The sequence below is a fragment of the Triticum urartu genome, chromosome 1A (genome assembly GCF_056163025.1).
Source record: "Triticum urartu cultivar PI428250 chromosome 1A, HENAU_Tu73, whole genome shotgun sequence".
In the NCBI taxonomy this organism is placed as follows: Eukaryota; Viridiplantae; Streptophyta; class Magnoliopsida; order Poales; family Poaceae; genus Triticum; species Triticum urartu.
Window position 1 is genome coordinate 485,317,958 of NC_141873.1, and position 25,298 is coordinate 485,343,255.

The following is a 25,298-nucleotide window of genomic DNA, read 5'->3' on the forward strand; positions in this document are numbered from 1 at the left end:
AGTATCATCCGCATGGGTGAACCAGATGCCTATAAGAAAAGCGCTGTGGCATGCAGGCAGCAGGAGGGGCAAAATGCATTCGTCTCAAGAGCGATCTTAGCACATGGGAGTCGGTGAAGGACTAAAAGCAACTCTTCTCAAGAGTCTGATACAGCTAGTTCAGGACAAACTACACCTGGAGGAGTTATGTCTCCCCCAAATACCCAGATTATATGGAACCGAATGACAGCCACGACGAGGCTAATCATCATAAATATACAGACAACAACAACAACCATGCTAAACCACAACTGAATCTATTCTCAGGAAAAAGCAATTTACATCTGGGAAGCAGCCTTGGAGCATCAGTTCTGGCAGACCCAATAACACGAGACTAATGGGGGTATTAAGAGTTTTCCTTAACTGCTTAGTGCTCTCCACATGACGAAAACCCGCCTATATATTAGAAATGCATCAGACATTTCATAATGATCACAATATTATATGATTCAGTGACGTGTATGTAGGGGACATACCTAGCAGAGTAGCAGCAGTCTCAGAGATGGTCCATATCTTCAGTTTGAGATGTCCCCATTATGGTACTGTACAAGGGAAAAGAGAATTGTCAGAAAACACAACTACATTAAACTATTTCGACTGTTGACGAATGAACAAGTTCACCGTACCAAAGAAAAACACATTACAAAAATTGTAGTCTTAGATACTCCGTCGCATACAAACATGTTGTCAAACAGAATAATGAAACATATCCAAAAGGTTTGCATTTCTAATAGCACAGATAAAACTTAGTTGGGCACGTCATATTTGCGTCCTCATCAAATAAACCTGTTTTTGTGCATTGTCAACACATCTAGGTTTCCCAGCCAAGATAAGAGTGCCTCTACACTACGACATGCCCAGATTATAAGTATAAACCAACCCAAAAAAGGAACACATGAACATGGAGGATGCGTGAGCCAATCCTACTTGCTCATAAAGTTCCATGTCGTGCAAGATTTTGCAACCCACTAGATTTGATTAACTGGAGAAACAAATAAAGAGTACTGCTTTTGTATGGCAGTGTTTCTCTCTAATAGTGCTGCAGACTGCAGAGAACAGGGTGTCATTACTTAGTTGTATGGGAACATGGACAGCTGGACACGGCAGCTAGATGGTACAGTTATCACTAGATACTATCAGTGGAACTGACATTTGCACGCCTAGCAGCTTAACAGAAGTTTCTCGAGCTGCTGAATCTAGAAAAACTACAAAGTTTCTCGAGCTGCTGAGTCTAACTACAACCTAACCACAAGAGACGTCTCACATGCATCAACCATGACTATTTTCTGCTAGACTCGTGCTAAACATCAAGTCCAGGCCATATTATGCAACCGACTAAAACATTGTCAAGCATATTTAAGATAATCACCTGAGGTTGCATATAAACCATTCCTGGATTGTATGCTACTTGTTGGCCCATCTATAAAGAACGCACATAGCTCAGTTTTTCAGCAATATTACAAAATAAATAAGAAAACAGGCATACTAACCCCTTGCGCACTTGTGCCACTTGCTCCTCCATGAGGACCCAGTGCATCCTTTTTAACAGAGACATCACCAGACTTCCCAGCTAGCTTACTATCACCCTGTCAAGTATTGACAGAAGAAGAGATGACTAGATGAGTCATATTTGTCACCCCTCTCATTTGTATAGACATTATAGTACAATCAATAAATCATGAATCATATCAATATCCTACCCCTAGTAAGAAGTATCTACTCCCTCCGTTCGGAATTACTTGTCTTGGATATGGATGTATCTAAAACTAAAATACATCTAGATACATCCATTTCTGCGACAAGTAATTCCGAACGGAGGGAGTACTTGTTAAAGAAGCATCATGGGGAACAAAAGAACCAAGCAGTCAGAGAAGCCAACAGAACAACCATAAAATGGTCAACACAGTGGGGAAGCTTGTGAAATTCTCCTTAATTAGTCTGTGTTATATATGCAGCTTTTTTGTTCAGTTGGTAACCTAGAAACAATGCATACAGGTCATGTAATTACAAAATTCATAAATAAACCAGCCTATCTAGGTTATACAAATATCCTAGTACATCAATAATTAACATGGTCAGTTGAAATTGCACAAATGATACAAGTACGATATGAACAGGATGGGATAGCTCAAAGTCTCAAATGATCAATTTCCAGTGATTCCAACTTCCATTAAGACTTAATAGTCAGAAAACTTTGTGGGTAAATGGCAAAGAACACATGAAAAGATATAGGAGGAATCCATGCAAGGAGGGAACACATTTTTAACTTATACAACAAATTTGATATACACATACCTCCGTCTGCAATCAGAAACAGCCATCCGCCAAACAGAAGAAAACCAAGATAAGTCATGTCAGATGGATAAACTGGATTAAACAGGGGAGGATAAAAAGCATACAGTGACCAATGGCCATGCATAAAATCTAAGCTGTGTTAAGAAGTATTGAATGGACATCAGATCTTTATTCTTTAAGCTAGATTATGTATGACTTATTGACTTGTAAGTATGATGCATAGCTTTAAGCAAGGAACTTTCAGTAACTTCTTTAACAAATTCTGAACTTCTCTTATAAAGTTTACATCTACTAAATTGCTGCTGACCAGGGTCAAATAGCTGGGGCCTGCACAAGAGAAAGTAGTGTTCGCATGCATGTCCCAGTTGAATAAAAGACTTCATTTTAATAGTTGGATTCCGCAGACAATTCTTAGTGCTTCGAATCATTCACTTATCTGAATTAACAGTACAAAAAAGAATTTTTTTAAGATCTGAATGGCAGTAATTGGAAGGATAAAGCAACACCTGTTCTAAGGACAATAAGCTGATTGGTGCCAGGCAGTGTGGGGTGTCCTCAGTCACCAAGCTGAATAGGGGTGTTTAAACTTGCCAACTACTCCAGGACAGTAGGACTAACCAAAGTGCCAAACAGAGCTAATTCACGCTACAGCAGCAAAATATTAAACTAGCGACGGGCCTACCTAACTTCCAAACCCAAACCACTAATCCATCCCCAATTAGTTCAGACAAAAAAGTCACACATGGCTAAATGGGCACACACCTCTCTGTACTTCTGCAGATAAACCTTGAGGGGCTCGATGTACTCCTCGAAGCCCAGCGTGGCCATCGCCCAGAGCAGGTCGTCGCCGTTGATGGTCTTGCGCTTCTCCCTCTGGCACTTGTCGCTCGCCCTGCAGCACAGACAGACAAAACAAAACGGCGACAGGTCAGCACAAGACCACACTTTTAAGGCAGGCAAAACAGGGGAGGGGCACCTACTCGCTGGTGATGAAGGAGATGAACTCGGAGACGCACTCCTGCACGGTCTCCTTGGCGTCCTTGGCGATCTTGCCGTTGGCCGGGATGGCCTTCTTCATGATGCGGCTGATGTTGGCGATGGGCAGGAACCTGTCCTGCTCCCTGACGCCGCCAAAGCCGCCGCCGCCGCCGCCGTCGTCGCTGCCGCCGCCTCCTCCTCCGCCGCCGCCGCCCGGGGGGCTCGCCGCCGCGTCCGACATCCGGCCCTCCTCCTGCAGCACAGCAGCCCCGGCGGCGACCCCACCAGATCCATCAGCGCACCAAACCCTAGCCCCCCGTCGGCCGGAAGCGCGGGAGCGGGGGGAGAGAGGAGAGGGGAGAAGGAGGGAGGCGTACCTTATATAGAGGAGCGCGTGGAGGGAGGGAAGGTGGTGGAGGGGAATGGAGGTGCGGTGAGGGCGGCGAGTGGGGGGAGATCCGACGCTGGAGAAGAGAAGGCGGCGCAGGCGGGTGCGATTCGTTTGGGGGCGGGGCGTCCACTATCCGGGCCGTTCGTCGGAGCGCTATAAATAGCCACCCGGAGCGGAATGGCCGGCGCACCGTGGACCCGGTGCAGGACGGTGTGCCCCCGCGGCGCTGCCTTTTTGGCGCCTAGCGCCCGGTTTGCACTTTGGCACGTGGTTTTTTCCGTGTGGTGAGAGGTGGTGTGATTCTTTATTTGCTATAAGGGTTTATGTATGATTTGTGAGAAAACGCGTACACTCAACCGGCTGAAAACGTGTCGCGCGTGCCCTCGTGGCCTGCACACCGCTTCAACCCGCCGCCCCTTGTTTCTCCCTTATCCTCTAGAAATTTCTCGGCCACACGTCTTGTTTCCCCCGGTCGATCCCTTTGCTCTCTCCCCTATCTTCCATCTCCGTCGACGCACCGTGGACCCGGTCTAGGACGGTGCCGCTGCGGTGCCCTAGTGCCTGGTTTGCACTTGGCACATGGTGTTTTCCACGTGTTGAGAGGTGGTGTCATTCTTTATTTCGTTGAGGGTTTATGTATGATTTGTGGGAAAGCACGTCACGCGTGACGCGCCCGCCGCCTCGAGTCGCACGCCACGCATCCTTGGGGTCCACACATTGCTTCTTCCCGCACATTTCTTTTCCTCTAGAAATTTCTCGGCCACGCGTCTTGTTTCCCTGCTCGTTCCCTTTTGCTCTCTCCTCGTTCTTCCATCTCCACGGGCACGTCGCCACATCCCAATCTCATAGCCCTTGCTGTGAATAGGGGGAACCAAATTGGAGACACGCCGCCGGGCATCGCTATTGCAAGGGGAGACGGGGGACATCACACGCTGCAAGACTGCTTGCCCGCGCTCGCTAGTGTTTTGTTGCCCACCACTAGTGATGCAAGGGATTGTGGCCGGTGTTGCAAGGGGTAGCCGCCGTTTAATGCCAGTTCCAATGGGCGGTGTGGACTTGGCCAAAGTTTCTCAAACATCATTGACGCTGCGATGTGAACATCAGGAGGGATGTTACCAAGCTAGAGATGAACGCAACATGGTCCATGGTGCGTTTGCAACATGCTCGGCACAACTCTGTCTGGACGCAGACCAACAACAGATGAGTTTTTGTTGTGACCGCAACATCGTCCATGTTGCAACGGTGCAAAACGCTTTGACGGTGAGAAACACTATCCATGTCATTAGCCATAGCGATATAAATAGCCCATGGGGAAGAGGGTGTGGAATGGCCGCCGCAACATGACCTAGTGTAGGATGGTGTCGTTGCGGCGTTGATGTTCAGGTTTTTGGCGCCTATTTGCCGGGTTACACTTTGCACATGGTGTTCCCCATGTGTTGAGACTTGAGAGGTACTTTATGAATGATTTGTGGTCCTTTCACCTTCACTCTCTTTTTCTGAAATAAAATAAAACTATTGTTTGCACCATGTTGGTTTTCTACAATCTAAACTAAACTACCATACACTATAGCAACTCTAGCAGAGTCATCGTATCGGCTCAATCACCATAATAGTTTCATTATGACGATTTTGACCGAAAAGGCTGTTCTAGGAGAGTCGTCATCATGCCCTCAATCACCATTTTTCGAGGGCGCTCCAAAACGAGCCCGTGAGCCTCCATATTTGGTGGTTGTGAAGGATATTTGGAGTGCACTCCATCTGGAAATTGGTTTGGCACGAGTGAGATTTTCCCCTCTCGATGCTCTTCCCAACCATGTCACCGCCTCCCTTCCCTAGTTGTAGCGCCGCCTTTGACCCCTGAGGTATCGAAAGGATAGGTCTAGAGGGGGTGAATAGACACTAACAAGGCAAAATATGCAATTTTTAATCTACTTGGTATTTAGGCAGATTTTAGCACAAGTTAGGTGGCAAGCAATACAATCTACACATGCATATCTAGAGTATGGGCAACGGAAAGTAAATGACATGCAAGTGCAAGAAAGTGAAGGGGTAGAGTTTTGGGAAGATCAAACGCAATGAAGACACGGTGATTTTTGGCGTGGTTCCGATAGGTGGTGCTATCGTACATCCATGTTGATGGAGATTGATTTCAACCCACTGAGGGTAACGACTGCGTGAGTTTATGAAGGTCTCCACCCACAAAGGTCCGCGAAGAAGCAACCTTGTCTATGCCATCATGGCTTACGCCCATGAAGGACTAGCCTCGCTAGGGGTAGATCTTCACGAAGTAGGAGATCTCCTTGCTCGTACAAAATCCTCGGTTCAACTCCATAAGATTGGAGGCTCCCAAGTGACACAATATCAATCTAGGAGACACCGCTCTACAAAAGGTAATAGATGTTGTTGTTGATGATGAACTCCTTGCTCTTGTGCTTCAAAAGATAGTCTCCTCAACACCCAAATTACCTCTCGTAGATTTTGGCTATGTGGTAGGAGAGGAATTGAGTGGAAAACAATTTGGCGAGGCTAGAAATCAAGTATCAAAGGTTGGGGAGGAATCCCCTTGATTTCAGCATGAGTGTAGGTGGTTCTCTCTCAGAAATTGGATATGGGCAGTGGTGGCTTCGTCCTCGTTGCTCTCTGAGAGCTGGTGGAATGGGTGGGTATATATAGGCAACACCAAAAATCTAACCATTGCACACCTTTATGCACTACTTAGTGGGATCAGGTGAAAACACTCGGTGAGACTGATTTGTACAAAATGTTTGAATTTTACGCTTTTTGGTGAGACCGTATGGAATAGCTCGGTGAGACCGATGGGTGGTGACCTAATCACTTTCCACACTTTGGTGAGACCGATCGAAACCACTCAAAAATTTTGAGATGAAATCAATTGGTTACGGAAGGTTGGCAACTGCTCTTCGGTGGGACCAAAGGGTCATCTCGTTGAGACCAAGTTGCTATGGTTTAGGCAATGGCTACGTCAAGTGTATCTCACTAGGTCTGGCTGTATGTGTTTCGGTGGGACCGAGATTGAGTTTAGGGTTTTGGACATAGATGAATGTGAGAGTGTGACTAGCAGTTTTAGCAATATTTCTAAGCACTTGAGTATTTAGACTATGATCAAAACCTCATTCCCTTTTAATAGTATTGGCTTTCTTATGGACTCAATGTGATCTGGGATCACTTAACCAAAAATGTAGAGTCTTGAAGCTTTGCTAACATTGTTCCTTAGTAGCTTGAGGGGTCCACATCTCCATTCATGTACTTGCCTAAGTTGAACTCCTCCTAAAATATACGCAAGGAAAACATTAGTCCAACAATATGTATGTTGACGTGAATTACCAAAACCAAAAGGGAGTGAATATGTTTTCAGCCCATTTTGGGCGTCTCCAGTCCCCGTCGACGATGGATTGGAGGTGCCTCAACCCCATGTTCGATTGCATCCATTTGAAGGCGGACCTGTCGCTTTCAAAGATTGCTACGACCCCGACAACCGGACACCACCACTAGGTTGTTACCTTGTCCCTCCTGTTGTCGAAGAATCCAACGCAAAGGTAGCAAACCCTATGCCATCGCGTGCAAGCGGTGACTGCTTCCTCTAATCTAGGAAGGTGTTGGGGGCCCAAGTGTAGAGGTCTGTAGCAACTAACAATTTCGTCCTGCGATGCCCAACCAATATGAGTGTTGCAAAACTACCGATGATTAGTACGTGCACACACATTTACAAAATTTGCCTCGGCCCCAACGAAACTAGTAAGATTGTCAGTCTTATTAGCGTCACTAATTGCAAGTATTAATGAAGCTTGTGTTTGGAAGTAATGATTGCAAGGGACATAAATAAAACTTAGATTTTAAATGAAATAAAAGTATGTTGATCAAGGTTCAAAGCAATAGGTGTGGATGGACTAGAATCCTTAGTTATGCTAGAGGCATCTGATACATCCATTTTTCATCATGTTTTCCTACTGTTATTATAGTGTTTTTATGCATTAGAACAATTTATGGAGTAATTCTAGTGCTTTTTCTCCCATAATATGCAAGGTTTATACAAAGAGGGAGAATACTGGCAGCTAGAATTCTGGACCCGAAAAAGCTATGTCAGAGATACCTATTCTACACATCTCCAAATGAGCTGAAATTTTACAGACATTTATTTTGGAATATATAATAAATATTGGAGAAAAGAACTCCAGAGGGGGTGTGGCGCCCCCGATTTGATCGTACACTAATCATACACGCAAACGTGTACGATCAAGATCAGGGACTCACGGGAAGATATCACAACACAACTCTACAAATAAAATAAGTCATACAAGCATCATATTACAAGCCTGGGGCCTCGAGGGCTCGAATACAAGAGCTCGATCATAGACGAGTCAGCGGAAGCAACAATATCTAAGTACAGACATAAGTTAAACAAGTTTTCCTTAAGAAGGCTAGCACAAACTGGGATACAGATCGAAAGAGGCGCAGGCCTCCTGCCTGGGATCCTCCTAACTACTCCTGGTCGTCGTCAGCGGGCACCACGTAGTAGTAGGCACCTCCGGTGTAGTAGGAGTCGTCGTCGACGGTGGCGTCTGGCTCCTGGACTCCAGCATCTGGTTGCGACAACCAGAATGAAAGGAAAGGGGGAAAAGGGGGAGAAAGCAACCGTGAGTACTCATCCAAAGTACTCGCAAGCAAGGAGCTACACTACATATGCATGGGTATCAAATGGAGTAAGGGTATCATATGTGGACTGAACTGCAGAGAGCCGGAATAAGAGGGGGATAGCTAGTCCTTTCGAAGACTACGCTTCTGGAAGCCTCCGTCTTGCAGCATGTAGAAGAGAGTAGACTGAAGACCTCCAAGTAGCATCGTGTAGCATAATCCTAACCGATGATCCTCCCCTCGTCGCCCTATGAGAGAGCGATCACCGGTTGTATCTGGCACTTGGAAGGGTGTGTTTTATTAAGTATCCGGTTCTAGTTGTCATAAGGTCAAGATACAACTCCAAGTCGTCCTGTTACCGAAGATCACGGCTATTCGAATAGATTAACTTCCCTGCAGGGGTGCACCACATACCCCAACACGCTCGATCCCATTTGGCCGGACACACTTTCCTGGGTCATGCCCGGCCTCGGAAGATCAACACGTCGCAGCCCCACCTAGACCAACAGAGAGGTCAGCACGCCGGTCTAAACCTAAGCGCCCAGGGGTCTGGGCCCATCGCCCTTAGGACACCTGCACGTTGCGTGGGCGGCCGGAAGCAGACCTAGCCTAGTGGCGTTCCAGTCCAATCCAGCGCGCGTCGCTCCGTCGCTAACGTCAAGAAGGCTTCGGCTGATACCACGACGCCGGGATACCCATAACTACTCCCGCGTAGATGGTTAGTGCGTATAGACCAAATGGTCAAACTCAGATCAAATACTCAGATCTCGTTAAGCGTGTTAAGTATCCGCGAACGCCGACCAGGGCCAGGCCCACCTCTCTCCTAGGTGGTCGGAACCTGCCCTGTCGCTCCGCCTCAAAGATCCACACAGAGGGCCGTTGGGACAAAGGTCCTTTCAGCCCCCAATCCATGAATCACTCGCGGGTGCTCCACAAGCCGACCCGTCTTTAGTCACCACATGTATCATGTATAAAGCATATAGTATATACCCGTGATCACCTCCCGAGTGATCACGGCCTAGTAGTATAGCATGGCAGACGGACAAGAGTGTAGGGCCATTGATGGAACACTAGCATTCTATACTAAGCAGTAGGATAGCAGGTAATGGTAACAACAGTAGTAACAAGGACAGGCTATGCATCAGGATGGGAATAATGGAAAGCAGTAACATGCTACACTATTCTAATGCAAGCAGTATAGAGAAGAGTAGGCGATATCTGGTGATCAAAGGGGGGGGGCTTGCCTGGTTGCTCTGGCAAGAGAGAGGGATCGTCAACTCCGTAGTCGTACTGGGTAGCAGCGGCGTCGGTCCCGGTGTCTAGCGAGAGAAGAGGGGGGAGAAACAATAAATATTTAAGCAAACAGATGCATAGCGATGCATGACATGACAAGTATCGGTGCTAGGGGTGCCCTATCGCGGTATGAGGTGATACCGGTGAAGGGGGGAAAACATCCGGGAAAGTATCCCCGGTGTTTCGCGTTTTTGGACAGATGAAACAGAGGGGGAAAGCTGCGTGTTCGCTATGCTAGGGATGCGTGGCGGATAAACGGGCTGCGTATTCAAATTCGTCTCGTCGTTCTGAGCAACTTTCATGTTGAAAATATTTTAATCCGAGTTACGGATTAAAAGATATGATTTTCTAAAGATTTTATTAATTTCTGAAATTTAATTAATTATTTAATTAATTCGAAAATGATTTAATGACATCAGCATGATGTCATGCTGACATCAGCAGTCAACAGGGTTGACTTAGTCAGCCTGACATGTGGGTCCAGGGGGGGACCCACCTGTCATCCTCTAATTAGGTTAATTAGGGTTTAGGTTAATCTAATTACAGTTTAATTAAACTTAACTAGTTAATTAAATTAATTAAACCGGATTAATTAACTTAATTAATTTCTTAATTAATTAATTAATGAATAATTTTATTAAATCATTTTTTTATTTCTATTAATTATATTTATTTTATTCTTATTTTTATTTTAATTCCTCTTTTTTTTATAAAACGTTCTGGGGCCATGGGGCCCCCGTGTCAGTGGCATGGCCGGTCCAGTCAGCAAGGCTGACCGGGTCAACAGGCCGGCCGGGCCCCTAGGGCCCACGGGTCAGTGACCCAGGGGTGGCCCCAGGTCGGTCACGTCGGCGGCCGGCGTTGGGGAGCTCCGGGGAGCATTCCCGCGGCGGAGGGGCGCCGGACCTCGCCGGGATTCGCCGTCCGGCGGCAAAAATGGCCGCGGGCGGGTGCGTTCGAACGTGGAGAGGATGCCGCGTCCAACGGTGGCAGAGGCACGACCGGACTTGGCCGGAAACGACGCCGGCGAGCGGCGGAGGCGGCGGTGGGATTCGGGACCGCGTCGGGATCGCGCTACGGGGCTAACGGGAAGGCCAGGGGGGCTGCGCGACGCGCTGAGCACAAGGGGCTCGGCCCCGTGACCATTTGGTCACCGGAAGGGCGCCGGCGACGAGATCCGCGACGGGGGCGCTCGGGTACGGAGGGGAACGAGGGGGAAGAGGAGGGGGGCCTCGACCGAGCGGAGGAGGCGCGAGGGGAGGGGGGGTACGTGGGGCGCGGTGAGCCGGCGCGAGCCGGAGCGCGACGAGCGCGGCGCCGGAGCGAGCTCCGGCCATGGCGACCGAGCGCGGGGGTCGACCCCCACGGCTACAGAGCGAAGCAGGGGAGGGAAGAGCTCACGGGGGGGAACGCGTGGGGTCTCGGAAGCGGGCTCGGGGGCGGTCGGGGGCGTCCGGCGGGGAGGAGGTCGAGGCGGCGGCCGTCCGGCGATGCGGATCCGGCGAGGTGGGAGTCGGGGACGGTCCCGAGGCGACGAGGGGGGGTTCGGGCGTCCTGCGCGGCCGGTCGGGGAGGAGGGGAGGAGGGCGAGCGCCGGTGGGGTGGGGCGCCGGCGTCGGGGGCGACGGGATCGGGCGGATCCCGATCCAGATCGGCGGGGGAGGGAGGAGAAGGGGATCGGGGGGGGGGGGAATGGGGTGTCGGCTAGGGTTTCCGCCGACCGGGGGGGGGGGGGGGTTATGGGAGTGAGGGGGGTGGGCCGGGCCAGGGGCTGGCCGGCTGGGCCAGGTGGGCTTGGCCCAGTTTGGCCAGGGGGGGGTTTCCTTCTCCTTTGTTTTATTTTTCTTTTCTTAATTTATTTTCTCTTCTGTTTTATTTCATTTTATAATATTCAGACACTTTATAAAAATGTGTGCACCCCACCATAATTAACCTTGTAATATTTGACAACCCCCGAACATTTTTGTTTTAATATTTGAAAACTTTTATTCTTTGGTTGATTTTGAAATTTAATTTGAATCAGTTTCGAACTAACACGAGTCTAGGAACAGTAATCGAGGTGACGTGGCATCATTAGCAGAGGTTCACTGTAGCTTAATTACCCGGGCGTTACAAAACTCCTCCACTACAAGAAATCTCGTCCCGAGATTTAGGAGGTAGAAGGAAACAACGCGGGGTATTCAGCACGCAGGCGATCCTCGCGTTCCCAAGTGGCTTCGTCTTCAGAGTGATTCGACCACTGGACTTTGAGGAATTTGATCGCCTTCTAACGTGTGCGGCATTCAGCTTGGTCAAGAATGCGGACCGGATGTTCTTTATAAGAGAGGTCCTGTTGCAATTCGAGCACTTCATGATCCACCGCTCGGATTGGATCCTTGAAGCAACGGCGCAGTTGTGACACATGGAACACATCGTGAACCTGAGAAAGGTTCGGCGGAAGCTCCAGTTGATATGCCACTTTACCATGCCTTTCGAGAATAGTGAAAGGACCAATATAGCGGGGAGCTAGCTTTCCCTTGATCCCGAAGCGGTGAGCACCCTTCATTGGTGTAACTCGAAGATAAGCCTTTTCGCCAGGTTGATAGACCATGTCTTGGTGATGACGGTCATACTGACTTTTCTGACGTGACTGAGCAGTCTTGAGATTCTCGCGAATAATGCGAACTTGTTCTTCGGCCTGTTGGATAATATCCGGACCGAAGAGTGGACGTTCCCCAGTTTCTGACCAGTTCAGAGGGGTTCGACACTTTCGTCCATATAGCACTTCGAAGGGGGACATCTTCAGACTAGCTTGATAGCTATTATTATAAGAGAACTCGGCATATGGAAGAGATTCCTCCCATTTCTTGCCGAATGAGATTACACAAGCTCGAAGCATGTGTTCGAGAACTTGGTTGACACGTTCAACTTGCCCTTGTGACTGCGGATGAAACGCAGTACTGAACGACAGATGAGTTCCCATAGCTTCTTGGAAACTTGCCCAAAACCTTGAAGTGAATAAGCTGCCACGGTCTGAGCTGATAACCAGTGGGATACCGTGAAGTGAAACAATTCTGGCCATGTAGAGAGTAGCAAGCTGACTAGCAGTGATTGTCTCTTTGACCGCCAGAAAATGGGCAACTTTGGAAAGCCGGTCAATGACGACAAGAATAGCATCATTACCTTTCTGCGATTTGGGAAATCCAGTGACGAAGTCCATTTCAACATGGTCCCATTTCCATTCAGGAATAGAGATAGGTTGCAGAGTTCCAGCAGGCCTTTGATGCTCTGCTTTGATTCGGCGACAAACATCACACTCAGCAACATAACGAGCAATGTCCTGCTTCATATTAGACCACCAGAATCTTTGACGAATATCCTGGTACATCTTTGTACTACCAGGATGGATGGACAGAGGCGTATCATGAGCTTCTTGCATAACCCTCTTAGTCTTATCCAGGTTTTTCTTCGAACATGGTACCACTAGGCGGCCTTTGAAATACAAGGCGCCATCGTCGGCGATCGTGAAGAATGAGGGCTTTCTTTTTTTTTAGGTCGCGCTTAATCTTGAGGACTTCATCGTCACATTTCTGTATCCATTTGATGGTGTCCACGAGATCTGGTTTCGCAACCAGGGTATTGAGAGAACCCTTGGAAACAACATGGAGGTTCTGTTTGGGGAAACCTTCGGGAGGGGGAGCGAGTGATCCCGGGGGAACAATATGAAGGTTCAGCCTTCTAAATTCTTCGGTAAGCGAGGGCTGAACTTTCTGGACCTGGAGGTGGTTGCAGTAAGACTTGCGGCTCAGGGCATCAGCCATTACATTAGCCTTGCTGGGGGTATATGATATATCCACGTCAAAGTCTGCAACAGTCTCCATCCATCTTTGCTGACGTAGATTCAAATCTGGCTGAGTAAACAGATACTTCAGACTTTGATGGTCGGTGAAGATCTCGCAACGATTACCGAGAAGGTAATGTCGCCACTGCTTCAGTGCATGAATGACAGCAGCAAGCTCGAGGTCGTGAACCGGGTAGTTTTCTTCGTGAGGGCGCAATTGATGAGAGGCATAAGCAATCACTCTGCGCTCCTGCATTAGGACACAGCCTAATCCTTGGCGGGAAGCGTCGCAGTAAATGACGAAGTCCTTCTTAGTATCAGGTGGTGCAAGCACGGGGGCAGAAGTCAACTTGTCTTTGAGCGCCTGGAAACTTTCCTGACACTTGTCTGTTCAGTCGAACTTGACACCCTTATGCAACAAATTAGTCAGAGGCCTGGCAATCTTGGAGAAGTTCTCGACGAATCGACGGCAATAGCTGGCGAGACCGAGAAAACTTCAGACTTGCTTCACATTCTTCGGAGGAGTCCAATCGAGAATAGCCTGAACTCGTTCAGGGTTGACGGCAATACCATCTTTGGAGATGACATGCCCAAGATAGGTTACTTCGGGAAGCCAGAATTCACACTTGGAATACTTAGCATACAGCTGATGTTCTCGAAGCTTCTCTAGCACAAGACGCAGATGCCCAGCATGTTCTCCCTCGTTCTTGGAAAATACAAGGATATCGTCCAGATAAACCACGACGAACTTGTCGAGGTAATCCATGAATATATAATTCATCAGACGAGAGAAGGTGGCGGGAGCATTCGTTAAGCCGAATGACATGACGGTGTACTCATATGACCCATACCGAGTCACGAAGGCGGTTTTTGGGATGTCCTCTTCACGAACACGAATCTGGTGGTAACCCAACCTCAAGTCGAGTTTGGAGAACACTGATGAGCCAGCCAGTTGATCATAAAGATCATTGATCCGAGGAAGAGGGTATTTATTCTGAATGGTAGCTTGGTTTATAGGACGGTAGTCTTGGACTAATCGGTTTGTCCCATCCTTCTTCTTAACAAAGAGAGAAGGTGCTCCCCAAGGAGAGCAACTTGGACGAATGAAACCTTTGACAAGAGATTTGTCGATTTCCTCCTTAAGCTCAAGGAGTTCATGCGGCGGCATCTTGTAGGGTCGTTTAGCTATAGGGGTAGTGCCGGGTTTCAAGTCGATGATGAATTCGACAGCTCTAGCAGGGGGAATCCCTGGAAGTTCTTCTGGGAATACATCTTGGAATTCACGAACGACGGGAACGTTTTCAATGCCCTCGAGTGGTGCAGCGTTCAGCGCATTCAAGGCATAAAGTCGTGCCTCGGCGTTCTGAACTAGATGAGCTTGGTAAGCTATTATTTCATCAGAAGGGTGTAGCAGATGGACGACCTTAGTGGCGCAAACTATAGAAGCAGTATGCGCTTTTAACCAATTCATTCCCAGAATGAGATCAATGCTACAGGACTTCAGTACGATGGGAGAGACAAGGAATTCCAGTCCTTCGATTTCTACAGGGACGTCGTTGCAAATCATGGAGGTTCGACATTGGCCCGCAGGGGTGTGTACTAATAGTGAAGCATCCATGTTCTCACATTTAATGTCGTGCAAGCATGCAAAACCTTCTGACATGAATGAATGCGATGCACCTGTATCAAATAAAACGGATGCTGGTACTGAATTTACGAGGAGGGTACCCATCACAGTAGCAGGCTGGTCTTGAGCTTCGCTCAAATCAACGTGGTTGGCATGAACACGACCATAAGACTTGGCATTGTTGCTGCGGGGCTGGTTGCTTCCACGGCCAGTTGTTGGAAGGGCCAGTTGATTCGGGTTCTGGTTGCATTCCCTAGCACGATGCCCTGGTTGTCCACACCTGAAGCACAATCCATTATTGGGAGTGGGAACAGGAGCTTGTGGTGGTGGAGCTGGGAGTCTTGGCCGCCTAGTCGGAGGAGTAGGCAGACGAGGTGCAGCATAGGTCTGCCTTGGGGTAGGTGCATCCGGCTGGTACAAGCTATTGGGAATCCATATCTTGCGCTTCTGCGAGGACGGGCCCGAAGATGAGCCCGTGTCACGGCTGCGCTTGTGAGAGCTCTGGTATTCCTGCAGACCAGTTTCGACATTGATGGCTTTGTTCACCAGAGTGGCGAAATCAGCAAAGTCATGCACTAGAAGTGCGAGCTTGATGTCAGCTTGAAGGCCATCCCGGAACTTCTCCTGTCTGCGTGCATCAGTTGCAATGTCCTCTTCAGCATAGCGGGACAAGTCCAGAAACTCCCGCTGATAAGCTTCCACAGTTCTGTTGCCTTGGGTGAGGTTGCGGAACTCACGCTTCTTCCGGTCCATAACTCCCTGAGGAATGAAGCGAGCACGGAAGGCAGCTTGGAAGTCTGGCCAGGTGATGATTGTTCCAGCTGGCAGAGTACGCCTGTGGCTGTCCCACCATTGAGCTGCGGGTCCCTTCAGGAAGAAGGAAGCAAAGGTGACATAGCTGGCAGGGGCTACATCAGCAGACTCCATCTCATAGGTGATGTCACGGAGCCAGTCATCAGCATCCAGAGGCTGAGTTGAGCTGCGATACACAGTTGGGTTCAGGCGCATGAAATCCTGCAGAGTCACTTGGGTTGGCTGCTGGTTCATATTGGGGCGAGGAAACTAAGCCATCATATTCTCCATGAACTGGCGATTCATCTCAAGCTGTTGGATCATACCAGCCATGTACTCAGGCGGTGGTGGGGCGTTGCCACCACGACCACGACCACGACCACCTGGTCTAACCATCCCGCTAATATATAGCAGGGGTAGTTCAGTATTGAGAAATGTGCAAAGACGAGAATCACTCATGATGAAACATGCACAACGAAAGCAGCACGATAGATACTACATAGTAGTCGGCATATCTTACAAAAGAGATCAGCACAGAGTTCGTTACACGGAGTTCGGTACATATACTAAGACATCATAGGCGGCACACAGGCTCGCGGCGAATGCATCTAACACTAATACGCAAGTCTACGTCAGTCCCATGCGGTACTGCGGAGGTAGGTGTAGCCCGACAGCTGGTAGTGACGCGAAGGGAAGACCTCCACGCGAGTAGCCTGGGGTCCGCGGATACTCTGGTGCGGAACCCGATGCGCAGGTGGCAGGAGAGGGCCCAATGCAGGAGAGTAGCCTCCCACATCTGGCCAGCCGACGCCCTGGGGCATCACGGTCCGGGCAGGGTAGATCGCAGAACGCGACAGGTCACCAGAGTGGACAGAGGGGTGTAACAGCGTCAGAGCACGATACAGGTGTTGACGGGTGGTGTACAACTCGTGGCGAAGAGCTCGGTTAGCTCTATCCAGCCCATCAGCATGCAGAACCAGGTTCTGATGGTAGAATGGCTCTCGGGTGACAGTGGAGTAGGCAGCAGTGTAGTAACCCTCCACACCAACATCGGATGCAATAGCAATGTGCCTGAAGGGGGAGGTGTCCAACTCCTGATACTCTCCACGGAGACGTGTCAGAGCAGCATAAGCAGCATCGTGGACCGCCATATCGATAGTCACTCCAACACCATGAGCAGTGTGCAGCACGGTAGTGGTGTCATACTCTCGAGAGTAGAGGTGGACGATGGCACAGTACTGCTCCTGGTTGAAGTCCTGGTACTCCTCATAGACGGTGTATTCAGGGTGCCAGCGATAACCCAGATAGGTCATCATCTCAACCAACACAGCAGGTGATCCTGAGGCACCAATGGCCGTCGTGTGGCGCACGACCTGCCTCGTGGGTTCCATCTGAAAACAAAGATGTTTTCACAGGAGTCAAATGACAATGTGGATAATGTTCAATTACCACTCTAAAGAACAACTAGGGCTTATCCAACTTTGGGGTGAATGTCGTAACGGGACCCTAGTGTCAGAGTTAGTAAATTCGTTTAACCCGAGTAGAAGAGAGTTCAGAGTCCCAGAGTAAAGGTCGAGGAGTAAAAGATCCTAGTACCACCCGATGGCGACGTGGGCCCGTAAGGCACACAGCCAAGTTAGTAAAAGTTTTTGCAATGTCTAGACTCGACTTCGGCCAAGGAGTGTGGAAGGGGGGTTCCTACAGGCAGTCGGCTCTGATACCAACTTGTGGCGCCCCCGATTTGATCGTACACTAATCATACACGCAAACGTGTACGATCAAGATCAGGGACTCACGGGAAGATATCACAACACAACTCTACAAATAAAATAAGTCATACAAGCATCATATTACAAGCCTGGGGCCTCGAGGGCTCGAATACAAGAGCTCGATCATAGACGAGTCAGCGGAAGCAACAATATCTGAGTACAGACATAAGTTAAACAAGTTTTCCTTAAGAAGGCTAGCACAAACTGGGATACAGATCGAAAGAGGCGCAGGCCTCCTGCCTGGGATCCTCCTAACTACTCCTGGTCGTCGTCAGCGGGCACCACGTAGTAGTAGGCACCTCCGGTGTAGTAGGAGTCGTCGTCGACGGTGGCGTCTGGCTCCTGGACTCCAGCATCTGGTTGCGACAACCAGAATGAAAGGAAAGGGGGAAAAGGGGGAGAAAGCAACCGTGAGTACTCATCCAAAGTACTCGCAAGCAAGGAGCTACACTACATATGCATGGGTATCAAATGGAGTAAGGGTATCATATGTGGACCGAACTGCAGAGAGCCGGAATAAGAGGGGGATAGCTAGTCCTTTCGAAGACTATGCTTCTGGCAGCCTCCGTCTTGCAGCATGTAGAAGAGAGTAGACTGAAGACCTCCAAGTAGCATCGTGTAGCATAATCCTAACCGATGATCCTCCCCTCGTCGCCCTGTGAGAGAGCGATCACCGGTTGTATCTGGCACTTGGAAGGGTGTGTTTTATTAAGTATCCGGTTCTAGTTGTCATAAGGTCAAGATACAACTCCAAGTCGTCCTGTTACCGAAGATCACGGCTATTCGAATAGATTAACTTCCCTGCAGGGGTGCACCACATACCCCAACACGCTCGATCCCATTTGGCCGGACACACTTTCCTGGGTCATGCCCGGCCTCGGAAGATCAACACGTCGTAGCCCCACCTAGACCAACAGAGAGGTCAGCACGCCGGTCTAAACCTAAGCGCCCAGGGGTTTGGGCCCATCGCCCTTAGCACACCTGCACGTTGCGTGGGCGGCCGGAAGCAGACCTAGCCTAGTGGCGTTCCAGTCCAATCCAGCGCGCGCCGCTCCGTCGCTGACGTCAAGAAGGCTTCGGCTGATACCACGACGCCGGGATACCCATAACTACTCCCGCGTAGATGGTTAGTGCGTATAGACCAAATGGTCAAACTCAGATCAAATACCCAGATCTCGTTAAGCGTGTTAAGTATCCGCGAACGCCGACCAGGGCCAGGCCCACCTCTCTCCTAGGTGGTCGGAACCTGCCCTGTCGCTCCGCCTCAAAGATCCACACAGAGGGCCGTTGGGACAAAGGTCCTTTCAGCCCCCAATCCGTGAATCACTCGCGGGTGCTCCACAAGCCGACCCGTCTTTAGTCACCACATGTATCATGTATAAAGCATATAGTATATACCCGTGATCACCTCCCGAGTGATCACGGCCTAGTAGTATAGCATGGCAGACGGACAAGAGTGTAGGGCCACTGATGGAACTCTAGCATTCTATACTAAGCAGTAGGATAGCAGGTAATGGTAACAACAGTAGTAACAAGGACAGGCTATGCATCAGGATGGGAATAATGGAAAGCAGTAACATGCTACACTATTCTAATGCAAGCAGTATAGAGAAGAGTAGGCGATATCTGGTGATCAAAGGGGGGGGGGCTTGCCTGGTTGCTCTGGCAAGAGAGAGGGATCGTCAACTCCGTAGTCGTACTGGGTAGCAGCGGCGTCGGTCCCGGTGTCTAGCGAGAGAAGAGGGGAGAGAAACAATAAATATTTAAGCAAACAGATGCATAGCGATGCATGATATGACAAGTATCGGTGCTAGGGGTGCCCTATCGCGGTATGAGGTGATACCGGTGAAGGGGGGAAAACATCCGGGAAAGTATCCCCGGTGTTTCGCGTTTTCGGACAGATGAAACAAAGGGGGAAAGCTGCGTGTTCGCTATGCTAGGGATGCGTGGCGGATAAACGGGCTGCGTATTCAAATTCGTCTCGTCGTTCTGAGCAACTTTCATGTTGAAAATATTTTAATCCGAGTTACGGATTAAAAGATATGATTTTCTAAAGATTTTATTAATTTCTGAAATTTAATTAATTATTTAATTAATTCGAAAATGATTTAATGACATCAGCATGATGTCATGCTGACATCAGCAGTCAACAGGGTTGACTTAGTCAGCCTGACATGTGGGTCCAGGGGGGACCCACCTGTCATCCTCTAATTAGGTTAATTAGGGTTTAGGTTAATCTAATTACAGTTTAATTAAACTTAACTAGTTAATTAAATTAATTAAACCGGATTAATTAACTTAATTAATTTCTTAATTAATTAATTAATTAATAATTAATTTTATTAAATCATTTTTTTATTTCTATTAATTATATTTATTTTATTCTTATTTTTATTTTAATTCCTCTTTTTTTTATAAAACGTTCTGGGGCCATGGGGCCCCCGTGTCAGTGGCATGGCCGGTCCAGTCAGCAAGGCTGACCGGGTCAACAGGCCGGCCGGGCCCCTAGGGCCCACGGGTCAGTGACCCAGGGGTGGCCCCAGGTCGGTCACGTCGGCGGCCGGCGTTGGGGAGCTCCGGGGAGCGTTCCCGCGGCGGAGGGGCGCCAGACCTCGCCGGGATTCGCCTTCCGGCGGCAAAAATGGCCGCGGGCGGGTGCGTTCGAACGTGGAGAGGATGCCGCGTCCAACGGTGGCAGAGGCACGGCCGGACTTGGCCGGAAACGACGCCGGCGAGCGGCGGAGGCGGCGGTGGGATTCGGGACCGCGTCGGGATCGCGCTACGGGGCTAACGGGAAGGCCAGGGGGGGCTGCGCGACGCGCTGAGCACAAGGGGCTCGGCCCCGTGACCATTTGGTCACCGGAAGGGCGCCGGCGACGAGATCCGCGACGGGGGCGCTCGGGTACGGAGGGGAACGAGGGGGAAGAGGAGGGGGGCCTCGACCGAGCGGAGGAGGCGCGAGGGGAGGGGGTACGTGGGGCGCGGTGAGCTGGCGCGAGCCGGAGCGCGACGAGCGCGCCGCCGGAGCGAGCTCCGGCCATGGCGACCGAGCGCGGGGGTCGACCCCCACGGCTACAGAGCGAAGCAGGGGAGGGAAGAGCTCACGGGGGGGAACGCGTGGGGTCTCGGAAGCGGGCTCGGGGGCGGTCGGGGGCGTCCGGCGGGGAGGAGGTCGAGGCGGCGGCCGTCCGGCGATGCGGATCCGGCGAGGTGGGAGTCGGGGACGGTCCCGAGGCGACGAGGGGGGTTCGGGCGTCCTGCACGGCCGGTCGGGGAGGAGGGGAGGAGGACGAGCGCCGGTGCGGTGGGGCGCCGGCGTCGGGGGCGACGGGATCGGGCGGATCCCGATCCAGATCGGCGGGGGAGGGAGGAGAAGGGGATCGGGGGGGAATGGGGTGTCGGCTAGGGTTTCCGCCGACCGGGGGGGGGGGGGGTTATGGGAGTGAGGGGGGTGGGCCGGGCCAGGGGCTGGCCGGCTGGGCCAGGTGGGCTTGGCCCAGTTTGGCCAGGGGGGGTTTCCTTCTCCTTTGTTTTATTTTTCTTTTCTTAATTTATTTTCTCTTCTGTTTTATTTCATTTTATAATATTCAGACACTTTATAAAAATGTGTGCACCCCACCATAATTAACCTTGTAATATTTGACAACCCCCGAACATTTTTGTTTTAATATTTGAAAACTTTTATTCTTTGGTTGATTTTGAAATTTAATTTGAATCAGTTTCGAACTAACACGAGTCTAGGAACAGTAATCGAGGTGACGTGGCATCATTAGCAGAGGTTCACTGTAGCTTAATTACCCGGGCGTTACAAAAATCCGTGTGGAGTCTAGGAACTAACCCGTGTGGATGCATAGCCTGTCCTTGTTACTACTGTTGTTACCATTACCTGCTATCCTACTGCTTAGTATAGAATGCTAGTGTTCCATCAGTGGCCCTACACTCTTGTCCGTCTGCCATGCTATACTACTGGGCCGTGATCACTCGGGAGGTGATCACGGGTATATACTATATGCTTTATACATGATACATGTGGTGACTAAAGACGGGTCGGCTTGTGGAGCACCCGCGAGTGATTCACGGATTGGGGGCTGAAAGGACCTTTGTCCCAACGGCCCTCTGTGTGGATCTTTGAGGCGGAGCGACAGGGCAGGTTCCGACCACCTAGGAGAGAGGTGGGCCTGGCCCTGGTCGGCGTTCGCGGATACTTAACACGCTTAACGAGATCTGGGTATTTGATCTGAGTTTGACCATTTGGTCTATATGCACTAACCATCTACGCGGGAGTAGTTATGGGTATCCCAGCGTCGTGGTATCAGCCGAAGCCTTCTTGACGTCAGCGACGGAGCGGCGCGCGCTGGATTGGACTGGAACGCCACTAGGCTAGGTCTGCTTCCGGCCGCCCACGCAGCGTGCAGGTGTGCTAAGGGCGATGGGCCCAGACCCCTGGGCGCTTAGGTTTAGACCGGCGTGCTGACCTCTCTGTTGGTCTAGGTGGGGCTGCGACGTGTTGATCTTCCGAGGCCGGGCATGACCCAGGAAAGTGTGTCCGGCCAAATGGGATCGAGCGTGTTGGGGTATGTGGTGCACCCCTGCAGGGAAGTTAATCTATTCGAATAGCCGTGATCTTCGGTAACAGGACGACTTGGAGTTGTATCTTGACCTTATGACAACTAGAACCGGATACTTAATAAAACACACCCTTCCAAGTGCCAGATACAACCGGTGATCGCTCTCTCACAGGGCGACGAGGGGAGGATCATCGGTTAGGATTATGCTACACGATGCTACTTGGAGGTCTTCAGTCTACTCTCTTCTACATGCTGCAAGACGGAGGCTGCCAGAAGCGTAGTCTTCGAAAGGACTAGCTATCCCCCTCTTATTCCGGCTCTCTGCAGTTCAGTCCACATATGATACCCTTACTCCATTTGATACCCATGCATATGTAGTGTAGCTCCTTGCTTGCGAGTACTTTGGATGAGTACTCACGGTTGCTTTCTCCCCCTTTTCCCCCTTTCCTTTCATTCTGGTTGTCGCAACCAGATGCTGGAGTCCAGGAGCCAGACGCCACCGTCGACGACGACTCCTACTACACCGGAGGTGCCTACTACTACGTGGTGCCCGCTGACGACGAGGAGTAGTTAGGAGGATCCCAGGCAGGAGGCCTGCGCCTCTTTCGATCTGTATCCCAGTTTGTGCTAGCCTTCTTAAGGAAAACTTGTTTAACTTATGTCTGTACTCAGATATTGTTGCTTCCGCTGACTCGTCTATGATCGAGCTCTTGTATTCGAGCCCTCGAGGCCCCAGGCTTGTAATATGATGCTTGTATGACTTATTTTATTTGTAGAGTTGTGTTGTGATATCTTCCCGTGAGTCCCTGATCTTGATCGTACACGTTTGCGTGTATGATTAGTGTACGATCAAATCGGGGGCGCCACAAGTAAGGGGGGGGGGCTTGCCTGGTTGCTCTGGCAAGAGAGAGGGATCGTCAACTCCGTAGTCGTACTGGGTAGCAGCGGCGTCGGTCCCGGTGTCTAGCGAGAGAAGAGGGGGGAGAAACAATAAATATTTAAGCAAACAGATGCATAGCGATGCATGACATGACAAGTATCGGTGCTAGGGGTGCCCTATCGCGGTATGAGGTGATACCGGTGAAGGGGGGAAAACATCCGGGAAAGTATCCCCGGTGTTTCGCGTTTTTGGACAGATGAAACAGAGGGGGAAAGCTGCGTGTTCGCTATGCTAGGGATGCGTGGCGGATAAACGGGCTGCGTATTCAAATTCGTCTCGTCGTTCTGAGCAACTTTCATGTTGAAAATATTTTAATCCGAGTTACGGATTAAAAGATATGATTTTCTAAAGATTTTATTAATTTCTGAAATTTAATTAATTATTTAATTAATTCGAAAATGATTTAATGACATCAGCATGATGTCATGCTGACATCAGCAGTCAACAGGGTTGACTTAGTCAGCCTGACATGTGGGTCCAGGGGGGGGACCCACCTGTCATCCTCTAATTAGGTTAATTAGGGTTTAGGTTAATCTAATTACAGTTTAATTAAACTTAACTAGTTAATTAAATTAATTAAACCGGATTAATTAACTTAATTAATTTCTTAATTAATTAATTAATGAATAATTTTATTAAATCATTTTTTTATTTCTATTAATTATATTTATTTTATTCTTATTTTTATTTTAATTCCTCTTTTTTTTTATAAAACGTTCTGGGGCCATGGGGCCCCCGTGTCAGTGGCATGGCCGGTCCAGTCAGCAAGGCTGACCGGGTCAACAGGCCGGCCGGGCCCCTAGGGCCCACGGGTCAGTGACCCAGGGGTGGCCCCAGGTCGGTCACGTCGGCGGCCGGCGTTGGGGAGCTCCGGGGAGCGTTCCCGCGGCGGAGGGGCGCCGGACCTCGCCGGGATTCGCCGTCCGGCGGCAAAAATGGCCGCGGGCGGGTGCGTTCGAACGTGGAGAGGATGCCGCGTCCAACGGTGGCAGAGGCACGACCGGACTTGGCCGGAAACGACGCCGGTGAGCGGCGGAGGCGGCGGTGGGATTCGGGACCGCGTCGGGATCGCGCTACGGGGCTAACGGGAAGGCCAGGGGGGGCTGCGCGACGCGCTGAGCACAAGGGGCTCGGCCCCGTGACCATTTGGTCACCGGAAGGGCGCCGGCGACGAGATCCGCGACGGGGGCGCTCGGGTACGGAGGGGAACGAGGGGGAAGAGGAGGGGGGCCTCGACCGAGCGGAGGAGGCGCGAGGGGAGGGGGGGTACGTGGGGCGCGGTGAGCCGGCGCGAGCCGGAGCGCGACGAGCGCGGCGCCGGAGCGAGCTCCGGCCATGGCGACCGAGCGCGGGGGTCGACCCCCACGGCTACAGAGCGAAGCAGGGGAGGGAAGAGCTCACGGGGGGGAACGCGTGGGGTCTCGGAAGCGGGCTCGGGGGCGGTCGGGGGCGTCCGGCGGGGAGGAGGTCGAGGCGGCGGCCGTCCGGCGATGCGGATCCGGTGAGGTGGGAGTCGGGGACGGTCCCGAGGCGACGAGGGGGGGTTCGGGCGTCCTGCGTGGCCGGTCGGGGAGGAGGGGAGGAGGACGAGCGCCGGTGGGGTGGGGCGCCGGCGTCGGGGGCGACGGGATCGGGCGGATCCCGATCCAGATCGGCGGGGGAGGGAGGAGAAGGGGATCGGGGGGGAATGGGGTGTCGGCTAGGGTTTCCGCCGACCGGGGGGGGGGGTTATGGGAGTGAGGGGGGTGGGCCGGGCCAGGGGCTGGCCGGCTGGGCCAGGTGGGCTTGGCCCAGTTTGGCCAGGGGGGGTTTCCTTCTCCTTTGTTTTATTTTTCTTTTCTTAATTTATTTTCTCTTCTGTTTTATTTCATTTTATAATATTCAGACACTTTATAAAAATGTGTGCACCCCACCATAATTAACCTTGTAATATTTGACAACCCCCGAACATTTTTGTTTTAATATTTGAAAACTTTTATTCTTTGGTTGATTTTGAAATTTAATTTGAATCAGTTTCGAACTAACACGAGTCTAGGAACAGTAATCGAGGTGACGTGGCATCATTAGCAAAGGTTCACTGTAGCTTAATTACCCGGGCGTTACAGGGGGCCACCCAGCTGCCCAAGGCACTAG

At 50.5% G+C, this 25,298-nt stretch overlaps 1 protein-coding gene across 3 annotated transcripts; it reads right to left on the reverse strand.

Annotated features, from left to right (window-relative positions):
• Window positions 1–114: 114 nt before the first annotated feature.
• LOC125520997 (nuclear transcription factor Y subunit B) lies at window positions 115–3,846 on the reverse strand. 3 transcript variants are annotated; one of them, XM_087526486.1, is made up of 7 exons: window positions 3,690–3,846; window positions 3,315–3,565; window positions 2,335–3,226; window positions 1,530–1,625; window positions 1,409–1,459; window positions 516–581; window positions 115–435 (listed from the first exon to the last, which is right to left on the reverse strand). In XM_087526486.1, exons 2-3 carry the CDS (start codon window positions 3,551–3,553, stop codon window positions 3,058–3,060), a joined length of 408 nt encoding a protein of 135 aa, XP_087382612.1. In that variant the 5' UTR covers window positions 3,554–3,565; window positions 3,690–3,846; the 3' UTR covers window positions 115–435; window positions 516–581; window positions 1,409–1,459; window positions 1,530–1,625; window positions 2,335–3,057. The 3 variants fall into 3 exon arrangements, with proteins under 3 accessions (XP_087382612.1, XP_087382613.1, XP_087382614.1); XM_087526487.1 differs by lacking the exon at window positions 1,409–1,459; XM_087526488.1 differs by lacking the exon at window positions 3,690–3,846 and having other exon boundaries at window positions 3,315–3,561.
• Between the last annotated feature and the right edge of the window lie 21,452 nt (window positions 3,847–25,298).